Below are 25,176 nucleotides of genomic sequence, written 5' to 3' on the forward strand. Positions count from 1 at the left end.
CCCTTCTTCAGGCGAGATGATACATCTTACATGAAAGAGGGGCCTAAGTTGCCTCGAAAGCTTGCATATTGTAATCTTTTTAGTTAGCCAATAAAAGGTGTCTTTTTGTATAGATTCAAAATGTTTTAAATGGCTGGGAAATAAACCCACAAATAAACAGACAAAAACATTCTGTATGTATCCTCAGTACAAATTCGAGCAGCTTTCAAATGTAAAAATGAAGGAGAACATAAACAAGACTGACATTTACTCAAATGTGTGGTTAGCAAAAAAAAAAAAAAAAAAAAAAGGCACGAGAAATCCCAATTAGTGCTGCACTTGCTTGGGTCTGGGACTGTGAAGTGTTGCGTTTTATGTGCGCTCTAAAGGATGCCACTGCTTCAGAGGGTACAAAGCATTAGTGGTATTACCAGGGCCGTCTTAATGCATGGGCACGCTGGGCAGTTGCCTGGGGGGCCCCACGAAAATAGGGGCCCATGCTAACCTATGTATGTTGTGACTTGCTGTCAATAAATACTATACCAAACTATAAATATCTGTTATTGTGTTACAAGTGGACATTGGCATTCGTCTCTGATTTAGTATCACGTAGCACTGTGGACATAGCTTAAAATGTACCACAATGCACTTGGGATTGCCTTTAAAATGAAGGATACCAAGTTAAGCAAACATATGATTGTGTTTTTTAAGTTACTGTTATTAAGTAAGGACCGAGTTCTGCTTTTGTGTGCTCCAATTAGGGTTAGGTTTGGAAAAAGCAGGGTCCTCATGAGCCCTCTCTACATATTGCTCATATTCAGACTGACTGCTTCTGGTTCCATGGGTGCCCAGAGATGCACGGGTTCTGGTTAGGGGTAGGGTTGGGGACAGGCCCGTCTTAACGCATGGGCACACTGGGCAGTTGCCTGGGGGGGCCCCCACGAGCATAGGAGAAGAGAAAAAAGATTGAAACATAATATCTTGTGCAAGACGATGCTGTACTGGCCTCCAATCCACTGTTTGTTGCTGCCTTACTCTCAAGACTGCTTGTAATGAGAGCTCCAATTATGTTAAAAAACATACAGTGGGGTCTTAGAGAAGCAAGAAAAAAAAGAAGAAAAAAAATCACTGGAAGAAGTTAATGAAAATGTGCCATCAAAATCTCAGAACACTGTGAACACGCTTTTCTAAAATTAAACTCCACAAAATACCCACAATTATCCAACAAATAGTTGAAATAACCAAAAATCTTTCCAGGAATATGTCAATTATATATCCTGATGCAAAAAAAAATAAATAAATAAATTTGTTTGAAAAAGTGTGAACAGTAGCAACAGCCAGCCTGACACGGATACTAAGTTTTGTGGAGAGTGAAACCTGATATGGGAAAAGACTTTACCGACCAAAAAAGAGAAAGCATTTAATGAAGGTCAAAAATGTCCAGCATATAAATCTGTGATTTTTCACAGCACCGTACTGGTGTCAGTCAGTCGTTATCCAACCCGCTATATTCTAACACAGGGTCACGGGGGTCTGCTGGAGCCAATCCCGTCCAGCATAGGGCGCAAGGCAGGAACAAATCCCCAGGCAGGGCACACACACACCAAGCACACACTGGGACAATTTAGAATCGCCAATGCACCTAACCTGCATGTATTTGGACTGTGGGAGAAAGCCCACGCAGACATGGGGAGAACATGCAAACTCCACGCAGGGAGGACCCGGGAAGCGAACCCAGGTCTCCTAACTGCGAGGCAGCAGCGCTACCCACTGCGCCACCCTGCCACCCTGCATACTGGTGTGTAATATTTTATTATGTTAAGTGAAATGGAAGAATTACAACATGATAAAAAAAAAAAAAAACATGATATTGTGCTTCTCGAGTATTAATGCAGTTGAGGCAGACACCTGCACAAAAGCAGAAAAAGTGATGCCTACGGAGGAAGAATCTACCAGAGTGATTTCAGTCATAAAAAAAAAAAATCAATAACCTTCTAGCATTCTACAGTTCCTAGCTGCATTCATATTGAGGGCTTCCTTTTTGATTTACTGCGTTTGGAGACTCTCAATCTGACATATATGCATCACTCCAAAAGTGGTCAAACTGTGTTCAGGGATGCCTAAAACGTGTATATCTATCAAATCTGACATTCTGACAAAACCACAATCACTTCTGTACGTGTATGGAAAATAAAAATGTACTTCAAAGGAGTGGTGCAAGAATAATTTATCAACGCTCAGATGACATACTGTACTATTAAACTGCTTGTAATGCAATATTAATCTTGGTATGCTATAACCAAAAGGCAAACGGCACTCACACTACAATACACACACCTGAATGATGCGCAAGTCCTGTTAATGTGATGCAAGGGAAGCATCAACATAGCATTCACATCCCTCTAGGGAGTATGCTACTTGAGGGAATGTATGATGAATAGTTATGCAGTCGTCTCAATTATGGAATTATCGTCTATCTGTCAATATAAGAGATGCACTATTGGACTCCAAACTTAAACTGAGATTGAATGAAGGCCTTTTATTTAGCACAGTATGCTCTTGCTAGAGCTGCGGAGGAGACTATCCATATTACTTTTTAAATAAGTGTAGCAATCTTTAAAATTGCCAGTTACGGAGTAATTCACATTTCCTTCATCATTTAGGTAGCATTTGCCATCTTTGTCTCTTTGTTCAGGTTCATGTTAACCCTACTGGCATGTAAATGATAAAGTTGGGAGACAGTCAATCATTTTGTAACCCACTTACTTGGACAGGGCACCAGTCCATCGCAGGACAAACACACACACCCACACACTAGGATCACCAATTCTCCTAACCCACATGTCTTTGGCGCGTAGGAGGAAACCAGAGCAAACCCACACAGACATGGGGAGAACATGCAAACTCCAGGCCGGAAGAACCAGGGACACAAACCCTGGTTTCCTTAACGTGAGGCAGTAGTGCTACCTCTGCACCACAGTGCTGATCTTAGAGTGGAAGAATTATTATCAAGAGCACATCAGACAATGCGAAAATATCTATGTACACTATATAATAAAACACTAAGGTCTGGGTGTCCAGTCCCTCAGAGCAATGGGATTGGTCAGTTTGGCTTTGTTTATGCAAAGAAAGAAGATGTGAGAGTGTGAGACGAATCAGGAGGAGTACCAGTGCATGCTGAGAGAGTCACCTTCAAAGATGGAATGTATAAAAATGGAAAGGATGCGAGAATGGCACCTCGAAAACAATGACAGAGGCTGAGAAGCAGGCTTTAGGGGAATGTGCTCAAGAAATGGACTGCAGAGAGGTTCTGACGCAACGAACACGGAGGAGAAGCACAGAATGTACACATAAGGGTAAGAGCAAATATTTTTACATTATTCTCTAGGCAATCTTAGACAGGTACTGTGACTAGTTTATATATAAAATGTTAAGGGTTGTATCCGTTCATCATGCAATTACTTGCAAACCACTGGGATTTGCTCTTAATTTAAAGTATATGACGTGATGTGCGCAGGTAGAGCCAAACAATTGGGTGGCTGTAACCTCCACAAACTAACTATAAGAAAGACTCAACCACCAATCAAATGCTTGACAGGGTGACAAGGCAGAAAGGAAAAGTATATCGGCAACATTAGCTGAGCGTGGGGCACATTGCAGAGGCAGATCATAAGAAGAGAAAAAAAGAACAACATTAGTGCCATCTGCTGACCACCACATAGTGTGGTATACAGAATACAAGTGAGACAAAGATAAACAAATGCCTGTGCAAAGTGACCGATGCTCGGGTGTTTGAGGTGTGAAAGAAAAAGAGAACCATATTAGACAATTATAAACTAGCAGGTATTTTATTATAGAACTCCAGGCCTGGAGTGCCGCAGTGGCTACAGGTTTTCATTCTAACCCTTTTCCTAATCAGTGACCAGTTTTCACTGCTAATTAACTTTTTCCCCACGTTAATAGCCCTGTTAGAACAGTTCAGCCCTCTGAATGGATTCCTTTCTTCATTAAATGATTGCCAAGCAGAAATGAGATGTGTAACGAGATAACAGATGACCAGCTAAACTGGGGCTTCAAACTCCAACCAATTACACTCCAATCATTTTCTTAACGAGAAGCCAATTCTTGCTGTTAATTAAAAAAGTTATTTAATTGCGTGGCTTGTTGCTGTTCTCATTCTGCCACAGCACACATTTCAAAAACTGTTGTTTTTCTGTTTTTTCGTTTCACATCTCATTTCTGCTTGGCTGTCATTTAATGAAGAAAGGAATCCATTCAGAGGGCTGAAATCTTCTAACAGGGCTATTAAAGTGATGGGGAAAAAGTTAATTAGCAGTGAAAACTGGTCACTGATTAGGAAAAGGGTTAGAATGAAAACCTGCAGCCAATGCGGCACTCCAGGCCTGGAGTTCTCCACCCCTGGTATAGTATATTGATGGATTCAAGGCCCTAAGTCATGAATAATCTTGTGAGTTTTCGAGATGCTAATATAAAGAGTTTATGTCCCCATTCCCATATCCATTCCCCTCACATCATAAATGGCTGTATTTTAAAACAATTATCAAAGCCGGTTACATATTTTTTGGTTGGTGACCAGAGAAATGATTAATTAGTCCTGATCTAATACTTGCTATTAAAAGGAAGCATTTCATTTGGCTCCAGTCCCAGTTCATGAGTTTGCTTTGCTTATCTATACAATAACAAAGCTAGCCTAGTCACTTTAAAATATATATTTACAATATACATTTGTCTTAACCTTTCACCTCTAGCAAAGGCATAGCAGCAAACTTGCATTATAGCAGTTTCAAAAAAAATCCAACATTTGAGGTGGGTAAAACAAAGATTATGTACTTTATGGGCTTTTAATTCTATCTGAATTCATAAAGGATTCATATTAACAAAGATAATAAAATTCCATAACAGCCATGTGATCCTTACGATTGCAAAAGTGACAGATACATACCATTATCACCTGAAAAAAGAATGAGGGCAGCAACCATATTTACCATCAAGCCAAATACAGGAGGTGCTTCACTGATGGACACACAATTAGTCGAGAACAACTGAAAACAGATAGCACCTTTATCTTGGTCTTAAACAAAAGCTTATGGCTTGATACATGCTGGGGACGCAACACATTGGGGAAGTGATGACCCCCGCGAAGTAGTTGGGGTTCACGTCTTTCTGATAGCTAACTGCTCAAGAAGGTGACATAGCAGAAAGGCAAAGAACACTGGCAACATCTGCTGAGCGCATGGTGCATTGCTGAAGAAGAACAGCGTCGACACCAGTTGAGCATGAGGTCCGTTGCTGATGAACAGCAGTGCCTTCTGTTGAGCGTCAAGTACAAGAAACAGAATGCACGTGCAACAAAGGCAGATGAATGCCTACACAAACTGACCTGTGCTCCTGACCTCACACTAAACCGATTAGTCTGACCGCAAAATACAATGCTATACAATGTGATGGCGTCAAAAAGAACTCCAGCAGCAACATCTTCTGAGTTTTATGCCAAAATGACTTCCAGCCACATACAAACCAGCACATACAAAATGGAAATATTCAGCTTGCTCTCTGTGAACTACTGGAGGCCTGTGTGTTTGCTAGTCAAGGTGCATTACTGCAGAGTTCGAGGATGGGTTGACTGACCAGTGGCCTATGTGCAAGTATAAACTAAATCTTGTTCTTACCAATTTATTCTAATGCTAGTAAATTAACTTACTTTAATAATTTAATGTAAATATCACTCTGGCAAAAGGTCAATACATAATACATATTGTGTTTTCTGTTCAGCATTGTGTTTTGCGGCCGATTATCTTATGTTTCAACTATACTGTAGTTAGTAGCTTTACTGTCACATAAACAGAGCAGAGTGGAATTCTTAACCCTTTCGGCTCTGGATTTTCTGTTTATATGAGAACATTTATTTTGTGATATATTCTACCTTTGGGGTGTCTAGGAAGCTCAAAAATGAAAAAAACAAAAAAAAAAAATATTACTTTAATTATACAATAGCTGCCAAATACTTCAATACTATTTGTTTCTCTTCCGTCTTACGTGGACTGTACGCCAGTCTCTCCAATCTGCACTAATAGTAGCATGCCTGGTTCCAATGGCTGCAAGCATACCTGTGCTTTACAAAAGTGGCTGCATATTTATGTACTAATAATAGGATGTCACGGCCGAAAGAGTTAACTTGTATGTTCAACCATCATGAAGCAATTTGCCACTTTATTAGTAACTGTGTGCCATGCCTTCGGTATCAGCATTTGACTCTACAGGAGAAGGACACAACCACAAAAACTAAACTATCAATTGAGAAATAATTCTGTTTACTGAAAATTAGCTGATTTCAAACAGTTGACATAAACTAAACAAGTGCAGGCAATAACATAACCTGAATAATAGAAGTCAAAGACGAAATAAGTACAGCTTAGTAAAAAACAAAACTAATTAATAAATGGAACTAAAGGATACATAATGTCATTTAACAGAAACGTATGCCTTGTTTATTTCATCGCTGATAGGATAGGATTCTGCATTTTTGTTGTTGCTTAGTAACAATTTAGTTCTCTCATATGCTAACTTGTCCCCCTGTGTGTGGGCTCTTATTCATCACAGTGAGAACAACAGATGTAAATGCCATAATGGATGGACAGACATCCCTGACAGGTTAGTTGCCGGTACCTTTCCCAACCAGGAGGTCATAACAGAAGGACAGAGGGAGACTGCTTCTTGGAGCCATGTATTCCCAACATACATAGGATGGCAGGATCCCTCTGGTGAAACTCCCATGTGTCTATCTGCAGAAGTTGTAGTCCTAATGGGTAACCCTATTGGGGTAATTGGATGTCGCCACGGGAACACTATCCCTACGTCAGGGGGCTTCCGCCTGGCCTGGAAATACTTCCAAGAAGCCACCTCATCAGCATCTGTGAGTCGCAGTCAGGAGGAAGAGGACAACACTTGAGGAAGAGTGGAAAGAGATGGAAAAGCACTGATAATCTTATACTAGACAGTGTGGACCAACCTGAAAGCCTATCAAGGTATCTTTATAAAATAAAATAGATTTATTTTAACTTGAAGCTGTATCTGAGGAAGTGGTGTCTGGTGTTCAGAGTAACTGGCACCCCCAGAGTCCACACAGAATATACTTCACATATAGAGGATATCTGATCTTACAGACATAAACAAAAACCCCTTACACAAGATATACCATGAACCCATGAACTTTTCTTACTCAAGGTTTTGATTGCCAACTTATTTCCTTAAAAATACTATGATCCATCTCTCCAAATGATATCCTATCAGAACCAAACTCTTCTAAAATTAGTGACTTCTATTAAGAGATTTATACTCAAGTGTCTTTAATGGACAAATCCTGCAAAAATACTATTATTACTGCCTGTAAAAGCTTGATAGTAGCCATGTGAACTGGCTATACTATTAACCTCAGCAACCCGATTTAAAATGGTTTTAAACCTGCTAAAACACCCACACACACACGCACACACACACACACAGAATAACTGACAATTTTTCACTGAAGGATTAAAAAAAATGGATAAAAAAATTAATTCGGCTAAAAAAATTCACCATGCTAAACAGGAGCTGAGGCTAGAGTGTTATCAGTCTTCATAGAAAAAGAGCTCAACTTCAGTTTTTATCCCATTCATCCCCAAAAGGCTGCATATGTGATTTCCAGGCTTGCTGATAAACAGCTTTGTAGCTACAACAACAACCTTTATTTCTGTCACACATTTCATGCAAATGATGGATTTCAAAGTGCTTTACAGGATGAAGAAAGAGAAAAAAGACAAAATAAAATAAGAAAATAAAATTAGGGAACACTAATTAACATAGAATAAAAGTAAGGTTCAATGGCCAGGGAGGACAAAAAAAAAAAAAAAAATCTGCAGGGGTTCTGAGACCACGAGACCACCCAGCCAGCCCCCTCTAGGCATTCTACCAAACATAAATGACCCCAATCAGTCCTCATAGTATTCAGGGTTCACATGGAAGAACTTGATGACGGTCATGAGGACTTCTGGCCTTTAATCCATCAATGTAGGGACATTACGGTGTTTTGATTGGGTGGTGGTGGCGCTGTAGATCGCTATGCTGGCATCGTCATCCACAGTCCTTCATATTTAGTTCAGATGTCAACCACAGTGAAGATGTGAAAATAAAATAATCTGAGTCTTAACAGTAGTAATCTTATCCAAGCAGCAGCCATCACATGGGTAGCTTGCATTCTAATGTGATAATCAATGTAGGAGCTAAAAGGGATCCTTGCTCTGCATGCTAAAAACCCAGACACCTTGATAAATTTCAGGATTCTAAAAAAAGACAAGTGCCTTGTGACTTTGCAACAACGAAAGAAAGCCGGAAAAATAACACTCCAGTATTAGTAACTGCCAGACACTTTCAATTCCAAGTCAGAGGTAATGAGACTGAAGGAAAACAAAAAGGTCTGGAGACCAGGGTGTGTGGCATCTCTTCGGATCCACCGTTTCACAGTGGGGGGCATTACTGTGAAGGAGGAGGAGGATGGTAAATAGATTTCTTTGCCACCTTTCTTTTGGCACAAACTCCAAAGCAGCTTGGTTATGTGGGCCTTCTGGGGGCATGCTTTTAATAAGGACTACACATCATAAAAATGACACACTTGAACCAGCACTGGTTGGGACTAAAATTTCTTTGGTGTTGGATGTTCACCACGCTTCCATTGTTTTAATTGTTGTTTGGATTCTGGGTCAAAGTGATTTATCCAAGTTTTCTCCCCAAGTTATAAAACCCTTATTAAATTGTCCTTGGAGTGTTGGATATGGAGATGCTTCATTTCAAGAGTCCGCAATCTAGGCATTTTAATATTTGATACACTTTATTAATCCCTGAGGGGAAACTGTCTTTTTGCATGACCTTTGGTGGGTCAGAGCGCAGGGTCAGCCATTGTACAGTGCCCGTGGAACAATTTTCTAGTTAAAGGCTTTGCTCAAGGGCCCAGCTGAGTAGGATCCCTTCTGGCAATAACAGTATTTGAACCGGCATACTTCCAGATACCAGCGCAGATCCTTAGCCACATAGTCACCACTCCTGTGCATCCAATGTGCACAGACATTGACCACTACTAATTGTTCATGATCAATGAATTCAGCTGACCCATAACCAATCTATGTAGTGCCTGCTATCTCAGGTAACATCACTCTTCTATTTTACATTACAATCTGCATCACATCATCAATGTTGAAGGTCAGCCATTCATTGAGTCATTTTCAAGAAATGTCGGAATTCTGCAGCCTGTCTCTTGACTGTGGTTCTATATAAGAATTCAGGATGTCATGGTCACAAATACCCCACAAGAGAGATGCTTGGAATGCTCAGACAAACATCAAGGATTGTGTGATAGTTCAGCAGAAACAAACAGCAAACGGATCTGAGGATTTCATCTACAGAAACTCAGAATACGTAGGTTGGATTAGGCAAAGACTTCAGACCTGTACTGTGGATTTAAAACTAACAATCAAACACTTTGCTAGCATAAGGCTTTTAGACATAATTAAGATCAGCAAGTGTCACAACACATGCCTGGTATCTATTAATAAAAATCCATATCTTGATCCATTATTTTTACATCTTATATATAAATGTCTACACTTGGAAATGTGTGTGTCTGTCCGGCCCAGATGTGAAAGGTGGAGTTGGAGTAAGGGCTATGCCTCCAAGGAAACAGAAAACTTGCTTAGCCGCTAATAACATAAGCGAGACCAGCACGAACAGCAAAACGAGACCTCCGAAGAAAGAGAAAGTCGCTTCGACGCTAACGTCGCCAAAATGGTATCCCTTTTACTTTTCCTCCCACCGTTAATGCACAAACGATGCTAGCATGTCGGCAAAACTAATCCTCCTAGGAGAGAGATGCCCAGAGTAGTTCCTTTCAATTACCTGACATCTCTACATTTCAATTTTTTTCCGATGATTTCAAGTTTCTAGGACTCCGGGCTTTTTACAGCATGGGCTTACACAGCTAGTATCATATAAGTGTAATATTTTGCAGGTAAAAAAGGAACAACTCCATTTAGCTGGAGGGTTTGAAATTCCACCAAAAGGACAACATATGAGTCTATCAGTTGACTTAAAACCCAAAATTATTTCTACCTTGTGGATATAACTCTCCATTCTATTGTGCTGTAAAAGAGGAAGAGATTTACTGGATATAGCATGGTACCTTCAGAATTCCAAAATCATCCTTACCCGAGTTTGCAAATTCAGGTAAAGATTAATATTTCTACAGGGTCCCAAGCCTTCATCTGAAATAAATTTCAGAATTCACAATTTATCAGTTTCAGGAACAGTACAAATGAACAACGTGCTCAACACTGACTAAGTGTACGTAATGTATGGTGCCTCGCTCCATGCTATCTGGCATATGCTGCAATGGTTACTTGCAGCAACATCTCATTATGAAACTATTCCCAAAAATATGTCGTGGACTCCAAAAAAAATAACTGGAACGTCTCTCAGTAGATCACAATTATGCCACTATAGCTAGACAGGCAGTGTGGCATAGAGGTTAAGACTTTGGACGTCAAACCCTACGGTTGTGGGTTCAAATTCAGCTACTGATACTGTATGACCAAGTAAGGTGCCTTGGATAAAGGTGTCAGCTAAATAATAAATATAACAATACTGTTTTTGAGAATATAAAATTTCAAGTACTATATGAAAGGACTGAATGTTAATGAGAAAAATGTAAATGGATTTTACGGTAAAGTAAACAAAAGTTAACAAACTTAAAGATCATCATACACCAGACTGCACATGTGAGGCTTTACACACAGCTTTCCAAGTTAGCTTGGCACAACTCTAGCTAGCTACTGATGAAGTTCTGCAAGAAGTGTTTGAAGTTTTTTTTTCAGAAGGAGGCAATGAAAATCCTGCTCAGCACTCCTATTCCTTCTTCACGTTTAATTAAAATGTACCTCACTTCAAAAGATTCAGCCACAATAAAAGACTCCTCGTCTTCTCAGAGTAAAAAATGGTAAGTAGGTAATTAACATATTTCAAGATAGCTACATGGCAGTTATTTCAGAACAGTTGGTACATTATGTCATATTTTTTGATTTTAGGTTAGAAAGCTGCATTAAGGTTAAAACTTTTTATCTACCTTATTAACATCTCCCAATTATGTCTTGTGGGAGAAACAGTTCTACTATACAGTGGATTCAAAAGGTATGCAGACCCCTCCTTCACTTTCTGGTTGTGTGCATTCTTCTGTATTCATCGATCCCTCAATTCTGGTCAGTCTCCCTGTCCATGTTGCAGAGAAGCACTCCCAGGACATCACGCTGCCACCAAAATTGGTACTGGGCGAGAGAATGAGCAGTGCCTGGCCTTTGCAAGACATGGCGCTTGGATTTGTGTCCAATGAGTTTAACTTTTGCTCATCTGACCGAAGAATCTTTTTCCTTACTATCTTGGAGTCCTTTAAATGCCATTTGGTAAACTCCAAGCACGCAGTCATATGCCTTTTACTCAAGTTTGGCTTTTGTCTAGCCACACTACCATAAACACCTGACTGATGGAGTGCAACTAAGATCGTCAACCTTTCAACAAGTTCTGCCATCTCAGAAGAGGACCTCTGAAACTCTCTTAGAATGACCGGTGGATTTTTGATCACTTCCGTGACTAGCAGCCTTCTTGTCCAGCTACTCAGTTCGGCTGGACAGCCAACTCTAGGAAGAGCCCTGATGGTTCCAAACTTCTTCCATTCACAACTATTGATGCCCCTCAAACACTCAAAGCTTTACAAATGGTTTAATCCCCGCTGCCCTGATGTATGCCATGGAGTTGAAGAAGAAACCTGAACAACCTTTAAGAAGAATCTGGAGGAGATACTGAGACAGCTGAACTATTAGCTAAATACATGGACTTGATGGATTGAATTTCACTGTCGTTTGACAAATTTCTTATGTTCTTATGACAGTCTATACACAGGTACACATGTGCCTTTCAAAATAATGTCTAATCAATTCATTTTACCACAGGTGGACTCCAGGCACGTTCTGGGCACATCTCAAGGACAATTAAAGCAAACAGGATGCACCTGAAAAACATTCGCAGTGTTGCAGCAAAGACTCTGAATGCCTTGATGAAAAAGAGATTTAACTTTATTTTTAATACATTTTCAAATCTTTTTGAAAATACACTTTCACTCTGTCATTATGGGATACTGAATGTAGAGTGATGGTCAAAAATGGGCTAATTTATCCAGTTAAAAATATATCTACAAACACAATAAAGTGTGCAGAACGTGAAGGGGTCTGAAGACTTTCTGAATCCACTGTATATTTCAGTGTTTGGTCCATATAACCGTCATATGGTCAGGGCTTTCAAATAACCTTAGATTGCAGTCCTGAAGTTAGTGCTATGATTGTGTAATGCACATTTTTTAAAACAGTAACCAGTGTTTTAATACATAACTTCTTGGTGCTGTTCATTCAGATGGGCAATTTCATTAGGTTTTTAATTTTACTACTTTCTGGGATATATTATGGGCCTGGTTCTGGAGGTCTCTGAAATGATCTCATCTACCTATGGTAGTGAAGTCTTTATTTTCTAAATATAGTCACCATAAAGCCTGCTTTACACAAATTAGAATTCTTTACTCTGGGGAGTATTTGTGCATCTTCTAGTTTGATTTCAAATTTAGCCACCATGTAATCATTATAGATGGAAGGAAATAAATTCTCTTCTTTATATTTGGTCTTTATGATACTTTCCTTCTGAAAGGAAGCCAGCTATAAAGGTGAAGAAAACCCCTTCTCTCTGCATACAAGTACCCCACAGGATTGTGTCTTAGCACCATTCCTTTAACTGTTATACATGAATGACCACAATTCCCACAAAGATAATGTCATTGTTGTGGGTCTCCTCAAATATTACGAGGAGCTTATTTACAACAGCAAAGTAACAGAAGTGACGAAATTGTGTTGGCTAAATATGGTTTATGATTTTAAGAACTGGTGTACGTTAAGTGAAGAAATAGATCCTTCAATTATTATACATCAATGGACATAGTGGGCAATTTCTGGTTCTTTTAAACAGAAGTTCAAAACATCTGCTTTTGGTCGAGAAAGTTAACCAAATTCAGAGCTTCATAGGAACCAGTAAGAATGTCCTATAAGCCCATTACTGAAAGTGCTCTGATCTTCTCCGCCACAGGTTGTTAGGGTAATATTCTTTGCAGAGGACAGAAAGCAGCTATGGAGTCTCATATGCACCGCTTCGGAAAATTAATGGTTGTTACTTCCTTACTGTGGACTCATCCTAACTTTTCAGGGAGAAGCATCCTGCCTGAAGAAGGGGCCTGAGTTGCCTTGAATGCTTGCATATTGTAATCTTTTTAGTTAGCCAATAAAAGATGTCATTTTGCTTGGCTTTTCTCTACATTCATAATGGCTAACACAGTACAACACCCTAGTACTACAGGGAGAAGCATGAACCCATTACCACAGCCTGCTCATCCCTGGTAAACTCTCCTTCTGCTTGATCAATGAAGACTAGGGTGAACAAAGTTCAAAAACGTAATTATCCACAAGCCATCAGATACATAAATTAAACATGTTGGGCTGAAGAATGATCGATAATAATTTCATGATTGTGTATGTGGTTTTACAAAATTGGTCACTTGTGGGCTGTTCAGGAATAATAGTTACAATTGCTCTTTTTTTTTATTATTATATACTTCATTAATCCCCAAGGGGAAAACTGTCTTTTTGCATGACCTTTGGTGGTCAAAGCACAGAATCGGCCATTGTACAGCACCCCTGAAGCAACTTTCAGGTTAAGGGCCTTACCCTTATCTTGTAGGTTTGATGTGTAGGAGGCTCTTCAACTCAAATTCCCTGTAACTGATTTAGAAATGGCAATGAAGTATATATACACTGTTTGATACAGGTGTTTTTCCCAGAAATATTGCAGGAAAAATTGATGGTCATGGTTGGATATTGTGCTTTGTGTGGTGAATACCATCTTACTTCACATTTGGAAGGGGATATTTCATCACTTTCTACCCCAAAGTAGTTTTCTCCCGTTATCACAGAGCAATGCATGCTTCAGTCAGATGTGAATTTGCTTTCAGTACATGCCAACTCAGACACTACCAGGTCTTCAACCAGATCACACCAAAAAAGCATTATCTCATGGGTGACCTCTTACTCTTCATGAAACTAAAACAGCCATCACAAATTAGCAATGCTTGATGTTAAAGCCAAAAAAAAAAAAAAAAACTCATCACAACTAAGCAACAGGAAGAAAAAAAAAAAAAAACATTTAATACATTTTTGTAACATGTTGCTTTATTTAGCCTTACTACATCATCTGCTTTATGGAACATCTGTTTCACCACAACTGTGTATAAATTTAATCTATACAAACTTTTTCTGAATCTCTATTTTAAGTTTTTGGGTGTAGAGACTGAGTGCAAAGTGGCACAGCTGACTCATGGCTGTGAATTTCAAACCTGATCCTTGTCCCTATAAAATTTCCATGTACTTTCCATAGATGTTGCATTTAGACATGTCAATTCTTACTTAAACATGAAACTGAACTACTCAGTTTTGTGGTATTTGTAGCTTTTTTTAGGCATACTTAAAGTGAGAATAGAAAACAAAAGCATGCTTGGCACATATCTTCCCATTAAATACTTAAATTTCAAATAGTTTCTGGACAGTTAAGCCTAACACCACACCAGGCAACTGTGAAGAAACAGGACCTTAATGGAGTTTTGTCCTGCATGATAATGAATACAGTATACTGTATGTCTGTGTCCCTCTGTATATGCTACAGGAATATGGGGTAACAGGGCCACTCTGGCGTGATATTCATTCCTTATACGAATGCACTGAGAGTTGGGTCCAAATATTTGCAGGCAAGATGCATTTCTTCACGAAGGGTGACAGACTCAGCGAAGGGTTAGGTTGTGGTTTTCATGGACAGGATATCAAGATGCTGCGGAGGATGTCCAGTTGGGAAGGCTAGAGGTAGCATTGTTGCTTTATGCAGATGATGATGTCCTCTTTGCGTCATCTGACTGTGACCTTTGGCACGCGCTCAAGCAATTCATTGCAGAGTGTGAAGAGGCTGGGGTGAGGATTAGCACCTCCAAGTCTGTAAAAAAAAAGAGTGAATTGCCCTCTCCATGTGAAGAAGGGGAACAGCTGCCTTTAGTGGAGGATTTCAAGTATCTTGGGATCTTGTTTACAAGTAATAGAAAAAAAGGGAATGAGGAATCAACATGAGGATTGGAGTTGAAGCAGCATTTCTACAGGCACTGTACCAGTCCATGGTGATGAAATGGCAGCAGAGTCTAAACACATAACTGTTTACCAGTCATTCAGCATCCCTGTCCTTGCCTATGGGTAGGAGTTGTGGGTAATTACTGAAAAAAAATCAGATGGACAGTAAAAGCAGCACAAATGAGGTAACTTTGCAGGGTGGATTGGCTGACGCTCTGTGATAAGTTGACATGCTCAGTGATTAGAGATTGCCTCAGCACAGAGTTGCTGCTCCTCCAGATTGAGAGGAGCCAGTTGAGTTGGTTTAGGCATTCTGTAAGGACATCCCCTAGGCAGCTCCACTGCAGCAGACCCAAGAGACACTGGAGGGATTGTATCTTTTAACTGGGAATTCCCCAAGAAAAGCTGGAATCTGCAGCTGGGGATGGGGAAGTCTGGGCTGATCTGCTTGGCCTGTTGGTACTGTGAACCTCAACAGGAAAAGCAGTTTCAGAAAAATGAGACCAGGACATGAAGTGGATGGATGTTCCTCTTCTTCTTTAATGTATCTGGTAAGTAGGAGGACAACAGGGCAACTGAGGAAATGTCCAAAGAATCAGGGCTCACACTCGAGTCAGAAGATAAGTTTTCTTCTACATTTGTAAATGTTGCAATATTGATTGGGCTTTGAACAGAAATGTGTAAAACAATTTGTTCACATAATTTATGTTTTGATTGGGTTTAACAATAGACAACAGTGTGCTACCTTTTATACAGCCACAGACTGGAATGGAAGGTCAGCAAATGCCAGCTCTTCTTTGACTTGGGCTTCATTTCCATGAAATTAATTCTGGAGGGATTCTACGTTTTGATTGTTTTTGGGTTAATGATATCAACACAAGAGTAAGTATACAAGGCGATTCAAAAAAATTCATCCGATTTCAAAGGGCCATATTTTTACAACTGTGAGGGGCCTAGGAACGAACCAACCACATACCAATTGAAAGAGGGGGTCATAGAGTTTCTGACTGTCACCAGACGATGGCTACCTTCAGTCTGCGAGGAGATGGCAACCACTGAGCAGAAAGTGCTTTGCGTCCTCCACTTCAATAAAAGTAAATCCGTCATAACTGTGACTATCGCAGTGATGTTGTCTGTACAGCTGGTGGAGGTCATATTGAGTACTTGTAAAATTACATAATAAACTTTATGCTCACCTAAACCATTTACAATTTACTGCATTGTGCTGTAATGATTTATAAGTGAAATAAATCATTTTGAAATTGGATGAATCTTTTTGAATAACCCTGTACTTTCCAATGTATGTGTCAACAACACCTTTTACAGTCAAAAAGCATCAGCCTCTGTGCAAAAAATAAAAATATTCCATGCAGGTATTATGCACATGTTTACAGTAAGAACTGACCTGCATGTAAAGTAAGCAGTGAGCACCTGGATTACACAAGTGCACTTTTCTGCCTCCACTGGTTTAATGTTTGCAATGTTGGGTCATGACCTTTTAATAAACAGTGCATTTAAAGTGGTTATAAAACAACTTCAGGCAACATTTATCACAGAAGATACTTCAAATCACACAGCCATTTACAGAATGGCAAAGAAATGCAGTGCTCAAAGCTACAAGTTACTTTTTGATTATGCATTTATTAGGCCAAAGTATGGCTACCAGTCAAATGTACACTTGGAATCCTCACAAAGATGAACAAACACATTCAGTGTTCGCGTCAGTGCCGTTTTATACACAGTTCTACATTTTGAATGCTATAGCTTTTACTGTAATTAACCCACTTCTGACATGAACATTTCTATTAAAGAGTCATGGAAAGCCAGAGACTGTGCTCGTTGCATCAGATACAAATCAGAAGCCAGCCCTGACAGAAGGAGGACACACCAACCAGATAAGCCATCCTCACATTTTAGGGTCACCATTCAACCTAATCCAAGGGTCGCCAAGTCCAGTCCTGGAGGACCACCGTGGCTGCAGGTTTTCATTCTAACCCTTTCCTTAATGAGTGACCTGTTTTTGCTGCTAATTACCATATTTTTCGCTCCTTAAGAGGCACCTGACCATTAGACGCATCTAGGTTTGGAGGAGGAATACAAGAAAAAAAATATTCTGAAACAAATGGTGTACTAATATATTTAATAAAATATAGCAGAATATTTCAACCATGTAAAGTCAACAGTGGTATTAAGAACCATCACCACTGCCATTAACAAATGAGGAGAGACTTTAAGGTTCAAGCACTCTTCAAGTTTTTTGGAAACCAAGAACTCCTCATCACTAGTGTCAGAATTTATTAAGCTCAGCTGCTCACAATCACTTTGCAGGAGCACGTACCGATCATCACGCGGCATAACCTGTCCAAAGCCACCAGGGGACGAAACACATTTGGACCAATTCTCCCTGAAGTTATATCGCCAGTCTAGTCCCATCTATATTTGTAATGCCACAAAGCCCTTCATCTCGTCTTTTGTTGTGGGTTCCCACTTTGACAAAATGAGAATGTAATGTCAGTGCAGCCCACGATTCAAAAAAATTGCTCTGTATACCTGTTTGTCTCGTCTGACAGTAGCTGAAAGGCGGCCTCAGGAAAGAACAGCCTGAAGTAGTCCAGCGACTGGTAATCTGTCGTGCCCAACAGCAAGCCATGCTGTCTTGTGAAGTCCAGTAGCCAGTTTGGCTCCCAAGGATCAATGTCTTGGTATTCCTCCCACACGAACCTTGCCGTAGGTGCATCAGCTGCGTGAATGCGCTCAGCTGGAGCGGGATCGGTTAGTGTCACGATCAGCTAATTCCAGCTCCTCACTCGCTTGCTCGATCTCCTGTTCACTCTCAACAAAATCAGATTCTGAAAAATCAGTCCAACTCAGCAATAATCGCAGACAAGTACTTTGTTTTCTGCACTCGCTTCGCTCCCTTGTGAGATGTCGATGCCATCTTGCCGTTTACATTTTACATTTGTTTACATTTTGTAACTCATGCACACGCAAGATTTAGATGGCGAGTCAATGAGTCTAACATTCCTCCAAGCAGAGAGGGAATGCCTGTAACGTAACGTACCGTTTTGTTGCCATTCACAGCTGATTGTTGCCCTCTACCCCTGGAAGTCGACTTCTGTCACGTAATACACATCGTCTGTGACACAATATTCGCTCCATAAGACGCACAGACATTTCCACTCTTCTTTTGGGAAAAAAAAAGTGCGTCTTATGGAGCGAAAAATACGGTAACTTCTTTTGAACTAATTTTAATTGACTTGCTCTTGAAGACTCCGACCCCTTCATTGTTTCTTTCTTTAATTAGCAGCCAAACAATAATGAGATACAAAATGAGCCAAAACAACTGGTGTCCATCATACAATATCTGAAAATAAAGAAGGATCAAGGTCTCAGGAACGTCGCTCTGCTCAGGTCCCCAAAACATTTTAACAGTGCTCATCGAAAGAGAAAAATCCAACAATTTCAGAAATGCCTGCTAATGCACCACGAGAGCAGCAACAAGCCACAAAATTAAAGAACTGGTTTAATTAATGACAAGAATTGACACCTCATTAAGCAGCTGCTTAGAGTGAAATTGGTTTGAGTTTGAGGCCCTTAGTTGATCTTCTGTTGGCTCCCTCACTTCACAATTCAATTCTGTTTGGGTGCCATTTAAGGAAAGAAATGAAGCAATAAAGAGGAACGATGAAGAAATTCAGGGGAGCAAATCTTAAAAAAAAGCAATTCAATTAAAATGAATTCACAAGAAGTTAATTAGCAGCACAAACAGGGCACTCATTCAAAAAAGGGTTAGAATGAAAACCTGCAGCCACGGGTCCTCCAGGACCAGACTTGGTGACCCCATACCTAATCTGCATGTCTTTGAAGATGTACAAGGAAAAAAATGGAGGAAAATGATGACCTGGAGAGAACATGCTAACTCCATATTGACAAAACTGGGCACTTAATTCAACTGTGTAACCAGGAGGCAATAGAGCCAACGACAGCATAATCATGGAATAGTCTGACTAAACAATTAATAACTTTTTAAAAACTAAATGCAAATAACACTGTCATGGACTGGTATCATGGTTTAGGAGTGGTGCCAGAAGGCTAGTCAAGCGTGGTGTGTAATTCAGTTGCTACAGCAGAGCTGGAAATAATTAGTTTCAACATTTCTTCACTTGTGAGCTGCTGTGATGTAAACTGGTGACCCCAGAATGCTACACACTGCTGTGGCCCGCTTCTATAAACGGGCAAAAAAAAAAAAAAAAAAGCCAGGGGTCAGGGCTGCACTGCAGCAAGTCTCACCACATATGTTGCTTGACAGAATATATTCAGTTCAGACAGTGAACAGCCTCGGGAGGATGTGCAGTGTATTGTGAACGTTTCAGCAGTCTTAGGGTGAATCTTAGAACAGAATGCTCAACCGTGCCTATTGATTATTTTCTAATTTTTCTAGACCACCTTGAGGAATGCTAGAATGAAACGATTCTAAGGTGCGACAGGTGTTATTGTGACCTGTGTAACCATGAAGGATGTCAGTTTTTCCTTGTGCTTAGGCTACAGTACCAGACTGTGCATTAACAACTGCAGGACCGCTATTGCTGACGCAGGGCTGTTAAAATGCATTATTTTTCCTCTTTCATACTTTACCATATTTGTGCTAAATCCACCCTAAAAGTTGATGTTGTTGAGATCCCTATACTGACACGCATCCCTCTTTCAAAGATAAATTGCCTGCTTTAGTATAGCAGCACACAGGAGTTTAAGCTTACAGAAAAATCTGTGTAAATAACAGGATGCATTTGCTAGAAAGAAAAATACTCAACTACAGTCCATGGGTAGCAAATGGAGAGAGCGTGGATATGTGTGAGGTTCATTAAGTTACCTGGTTCATAGTATAGCCTCAGCCCCCCAATTGTCAAGGCAGTGTGCTATTGCTTGCCGTCCTTTCAAATAAATTAGAAAGGTGTGCATTCACTTAGCTACGAAAGTGAAAGAAGCACTTATTCACAAGGCAATCCAAGTTAGTCTGCAGAACAAAAGCACAAGGTGATCACTGGCATTCCTAAAACATTTGCACAGATGAGAAAGTTTGTAGTAGCCTTCACTTATACTGTAAATACCCAGGTCAGTCATCCTGTGAAACAAAATGCAGAATGCAAAGCTGACAACTGACAGAAAGGGTAAGTCTTAGGAGTTATAACTGTATATTTGGTGGACACCTTTATCCAAGGCAACACACAACACCAGGACACTGCACAAGAGTCTATGTACATTTATGTTTATTTTTTAACACAAGCACTGGTAGGTTAATGCACTTGCTAAAGGTCACAGTTTATTTACCACTATTAAACATGAAACAGCCAAAAACTGGTCCAAAATGAATACCAACTGTGGACATACACAATACATCAGGCATCTCGGCAGAGAGAAACTGTGCCATAATTAAGAAGGAATAAAAACACCAAATTCAAAGGTCAAAAAGTCCCACAAATGAAACATCTGAAGGTCTGAATGAAGCTAAACAGCACTGACAAGCACAAACAAACATTTCATTGTTTGTGTGTAGTGAGAAGTCAAGCAAAATGACCCCTTTTGTTATACACTTCTCTCTACTATGTTCTGTTCATGCAAGTTAATCTCCATACATAGGCAACAGGTGAGGTGAGCACTGGCACATAATGCTCTTAGGGAGACTGATGCATGTGATACAAATCAGGGGAATGCAGATAGCTGAACTGTTTTTTGATTTCCCAGGTAACTTTTTTAGTCAGTATTTTCTCTTAGCCTCTTGAACTCCATTCACCCATTTTAGTAATGCTTGTTTTCATGCATAGGGTTGCGAGTGCCACAGCCTGCATCCTTGCCAGAAATGACAAGGTAAAAAAAAAATAAATAAAAATCAACCATACATAAAAAATAAAGATACAGGTGTGAATTACAAGAGGTTATACTTAGGTGAGAAGGGCAATATGAATTTCATTCCTGTCATTCACAGGTAAAAACAGATCGTTTACTGCTCTCTCTAAACAGTTGCAAAACAGTCTGCATTTCTGATTCCACTGGTGTGTTCAGTCTCTTTTGTTTTGTAGTAAACTAACAGTACAATTTGCATAAATATTTTCAAGCTGAACTACTTCTTTCGGCTGCTCCTGTAAGGTCTCGCCACAGAGGATCATCTTCTTCCACATCTTTCTGTCCTCTGCATCGTGTTCTGTTACACCCATCACCTGCATGTCCTCTCTCACCACATCCATAAACCTTCTCTTAGGCCTTCCTCTTTTCCTCTTCCCTAGCAGCTCTATCCTTAGCATCCTTCTCCCAATATACTCAGCATATCTCCTCTGCACATGTCCAAACCAACACAATCTCGCCTCTCTGACTTTGTCTCCCAACCGTTCAACTTGAGCTGAACCTCTAAATGTCCTCATTTATAGTTTTCAAGCTGAACAATGTAATTAAAATGATCAATGAACCGATTAACTAAATGCTAGGCAGAAACTAGACACAGTGTACTAAATGAAATTTAAAAAAAAACACAAAAACAACAACAATGGGCAGGGTAGCCTGTCATGACCAAAGCTGCCCATCATTGATTCAGGCTTCTCAACCTTTGACATAAAAGGATTTGATATGTACATTGTTCTAATGACTCTTAAGACAGGCTTGCAAACAGATCGAGATCTGTCCCCAGGAGAAAGTTGGCACATCACCGCTCTGAGGCACTGGGATCCACACACATAACACAGCTTAAGCGCCCCCTGCTGGCCTCACCAACATCTCTTCTAGAGGTAACTCTAGCAATATCTAGATCAGGGGTGTCGAACTCCGGGCCTGGAGGGCCACAGTGGCTGCTGGTTTTCATTCTAACCCTTTTCCTAATCAGTGAGCAGTTTTCACTACTAATTAATTCATTTTCCTTTCATTTCAATAGCCCTGTTTTTAAGGATTCAGTCCTCTGAATTGATTTGTTTCTTCATTAAATGGCAGCAAAACAGAAATGAGACGTGAAAGAAGCCAACAGATGACCAGCTAAACTGGGATTTCAAACTCCAACCAATTTCACTCCAAACAGTCTCTTAATGAGAAGCTGATTCTTGCTGTTAACTAAGCCCGTTATTTAATGCAATGGCTTGTTGCTGCTCTCATTCTACCACAGCAGATATTTCCAAATTTGTTGAATTTTCTGTTTTTTCTAAGAACACTGTCAAAATGTTTTGGTGACCTGAAAGTCCAACCTTACTAAGACCTTCACCTTTCTTTATTTTCAGATATTGTGTGTTGGGCACAGGTGAGCTGGTCATATGGTGGCTTGTCTGTCTCATTATTGTTTGGCTACTAATTAAGGAAAAAGAGACATCTAAGGGGCCGGAGTAAAGTTAATTAAAACTAAAGCAAAAGAAGTTAATTAGCAGTAAAAACGGCTCACTAATGAAGAAGATGGTTAGAATGAAAACATGCAGCCACTGCAGCCCTCCAGGACCAGAGTTCGACACCTGTGATCTAGATGGTCTCCCATCCATGTAATGGCCAATGATCTCAGGACTCTGGTGCTATAGCCATAGCACAACTGTGCTGCCTGTAGTTTTACATCCCTTTAATAAAGTATATCACAAAATAAATCCATTGCGTAAAAAAATGATACATTAAACATACTGGCTCTAAAATAAAATTAACCCTATCGGGGGAATGTGGATTCAAGCCGATTCTAACAACACCGGTTGAAAAAGGTGCTGTAAGTTGCAATTCAAATTGGAATGCTCATATGAAATCCCCTTTAATACAGAAAAAATGTGACCTGCTTTTCAAATAAAGAAGTCACACAATGTAATTTCATGTAAATGCCACCTTCCTTTGGAAAACTGTCCCTGTCTGCTAAGACTGTCCTCTACTGCTCCAAACAGAATAAGAAAACAAGGTCTATAAACAAATGGCTTATTTTGTGTCCATTCCACACCCTTGTGTTGTGTGATCACCTAACAGATGTGTGTGAAAAACATTTAGAATGAGGAAGCAAAAAAAAATACTAAAGGTTTATAGGGATACTACGGAAGCCGAGAGAGGATGTGCAATATCATTATTTTTTTTTTAATTGTTTCCTCGAGATAACAGACTAATTTTTATCGAGATGTCAAGAAAATTAAAAATTTGCTTTCTTGAGATAACGGAATAATTTTATCACGGTCTCGAGAAACAAAACTTAACCTTTGCTCCTGGCATATCAGGCTCGCTTAGATTGCGACGCCTATACAGCTGAAGCCTTGCTAACCGTCTTCTTAAATGACGAACACTTATGTTATTATTTTCTAAACTAAGGCATAAACATATTTCAGCCTGACTGAACAAAAATGAGATGCGCTGATCAATACAGTTCTGCATTTCTGCCATTTCAAATAGGACGCGGCTTCACATTAAAACTTTAGATACAATTATTTCATAATTTTGAGAAAACAAGATCTTTTATTTTATCAAGATCTCGATAAAATTATTCCGTTATCTCGAGGAAACAATTTAAAAAAATAAAGATATTGCACGTCCTCTCTCGGCTTCCGTAGGATACTGAGACGACACTTGTTCTACTTTTCTTCAAAGCACACGCTGCTGCATGTTCTCAACATGAAACATGAAGTTCACCCAGAGTGAATTTAGGGAAAACTTATTAAGGGGATGTTTACCTGCATTGGGGCGCGTGGAGTTGTGTAATCTTCTCTTTTCGGAGTGCGAGCTGAATCCTACAAATAAGTCTTCCTGCAAGAAAAAAAAATAATAAAGATAAATAAATGAATTTAAATCAAGTTAAAACCAAGGAAAGCTGCAACTTAATACTTCTGCATGATGCATATGTGCACATGCAGTTTTTACCTTAGACAGCAAGAGAGGAAGAGGATTCAGACAAGCAAAGGCCTCATTTGGGCCGAGTTTGGTTTACCAGTGTCTACAGAAGCGGTGGTGCTCAGGGAACTGGGCAGTCTCAAAAGGCTTCATTCTGACAAAGCCAGCTGAGCGTGATCAAGGGCTGGCAGCCGTTGCCTTTGTTTTGGCTCTTTCACATGGAGATGCTCTCTTGCCCCTCCCCTCAGGAATTTCCAGCCATCTCCGTTTCTGGAAAGGATTTACCAGCTGCCTGCCTACAAGTCCCTGCCCCTGGCATCGAGCAACTTCGCACATCCCGTTGCTCTCCAGGGGCTGAGCACAACACGGCAGGTGATCAATCTGCTTTTTTAGAACAAATGCAGCAGCTGCCCTAACCCATCTGCAGCACGTGAGGGGCTATGCAAGATGTAAACAACGCGAGAAATAACAACAAAAGGAGAGGCCGAGAAGGGGTGGGAGGGGTTGGGGGGTGCCAAGCTGCAAAGACAGGAATGTTGGGAAAAGACAATCAGCCAGGCATTAAATTCGGGGGAAAGGGGGGGGGGGGATTTAAGGATGATGTGACAAACACAAAAGTAAGGGGGAAGAGAGTGCAGATGGGCAGACATAATGAAAAGAAGCCAGACAGCAAAGACGTGGGACAAGACGGGGGTCAGTCACTACAACGATACTAATCCTACATCCAGAGTGCCGACAGGGGAGGAGCAAGGGGTCAAGACAGCATAGAGATGAGCAACGGTCCTCGAGACACAAGCCACCATGTTGACCCTGACACTCTTGGTGCAGATTCAGAGGAGGGTTGTGCACAGGACACCAAGCCTCCAAACTGACCTGCTCTACATCAGACATTCAGGTAAGAGAACAGGAACCAGGAGCAATCAAGTATGCAAAGAAAAATTGGGGAGAAGGCACTTGATTAACCTAAATAAAAGATCACGCTAGATCACCAGAGCCTAAACTAGATTTGTCTCGCCTTCTAGAACTTATCCTGTGCCCCTGAATCCAGTAGACAAACCTGTTGTTATGGATGACCACCCAT

General features: G+C 40.2%; 1 protein-coding gene across 2 annotated transcripts in view; it reads right to left on the minus strand.

Moving 5' to 3' along the window:
• kmt2a (lysine (K)-specific methyltransferase 2A) overlaps nt 1–25,176 on the minus strand; it is a 58,243-nt gene that overhangs the window by 26,419 nt on the left and 6,648 nt on the right. For both annotated transcript variants that reach the window (XM_028808642.2, XM_028808641.2), the window contains exon 2: nt 23,939–24,011. In XM_028808642.2, coding sequence (XP_028664475.1) covers nt 23,939–24,011 — 73 coding nt within the window. The remainder of the gene's footprint in view (nt 1–23,938; nt 24,012–25,176) is intronic.

This window comes from Erpetoichthys calabaricus, chromosome 9, assembly GCF_900747795.2.
Source record: "Erpetoichthys calabaricus chromosome 9, fErpCal1.3, whole genome shotgun sequence".
Lineage (NCBI taxonomy): Eukaryota > Metazoa > Chordata > Cladistia > Polypteriformes > Polypteridae > Erpetoichthys > Erpetoichthys calabaricus.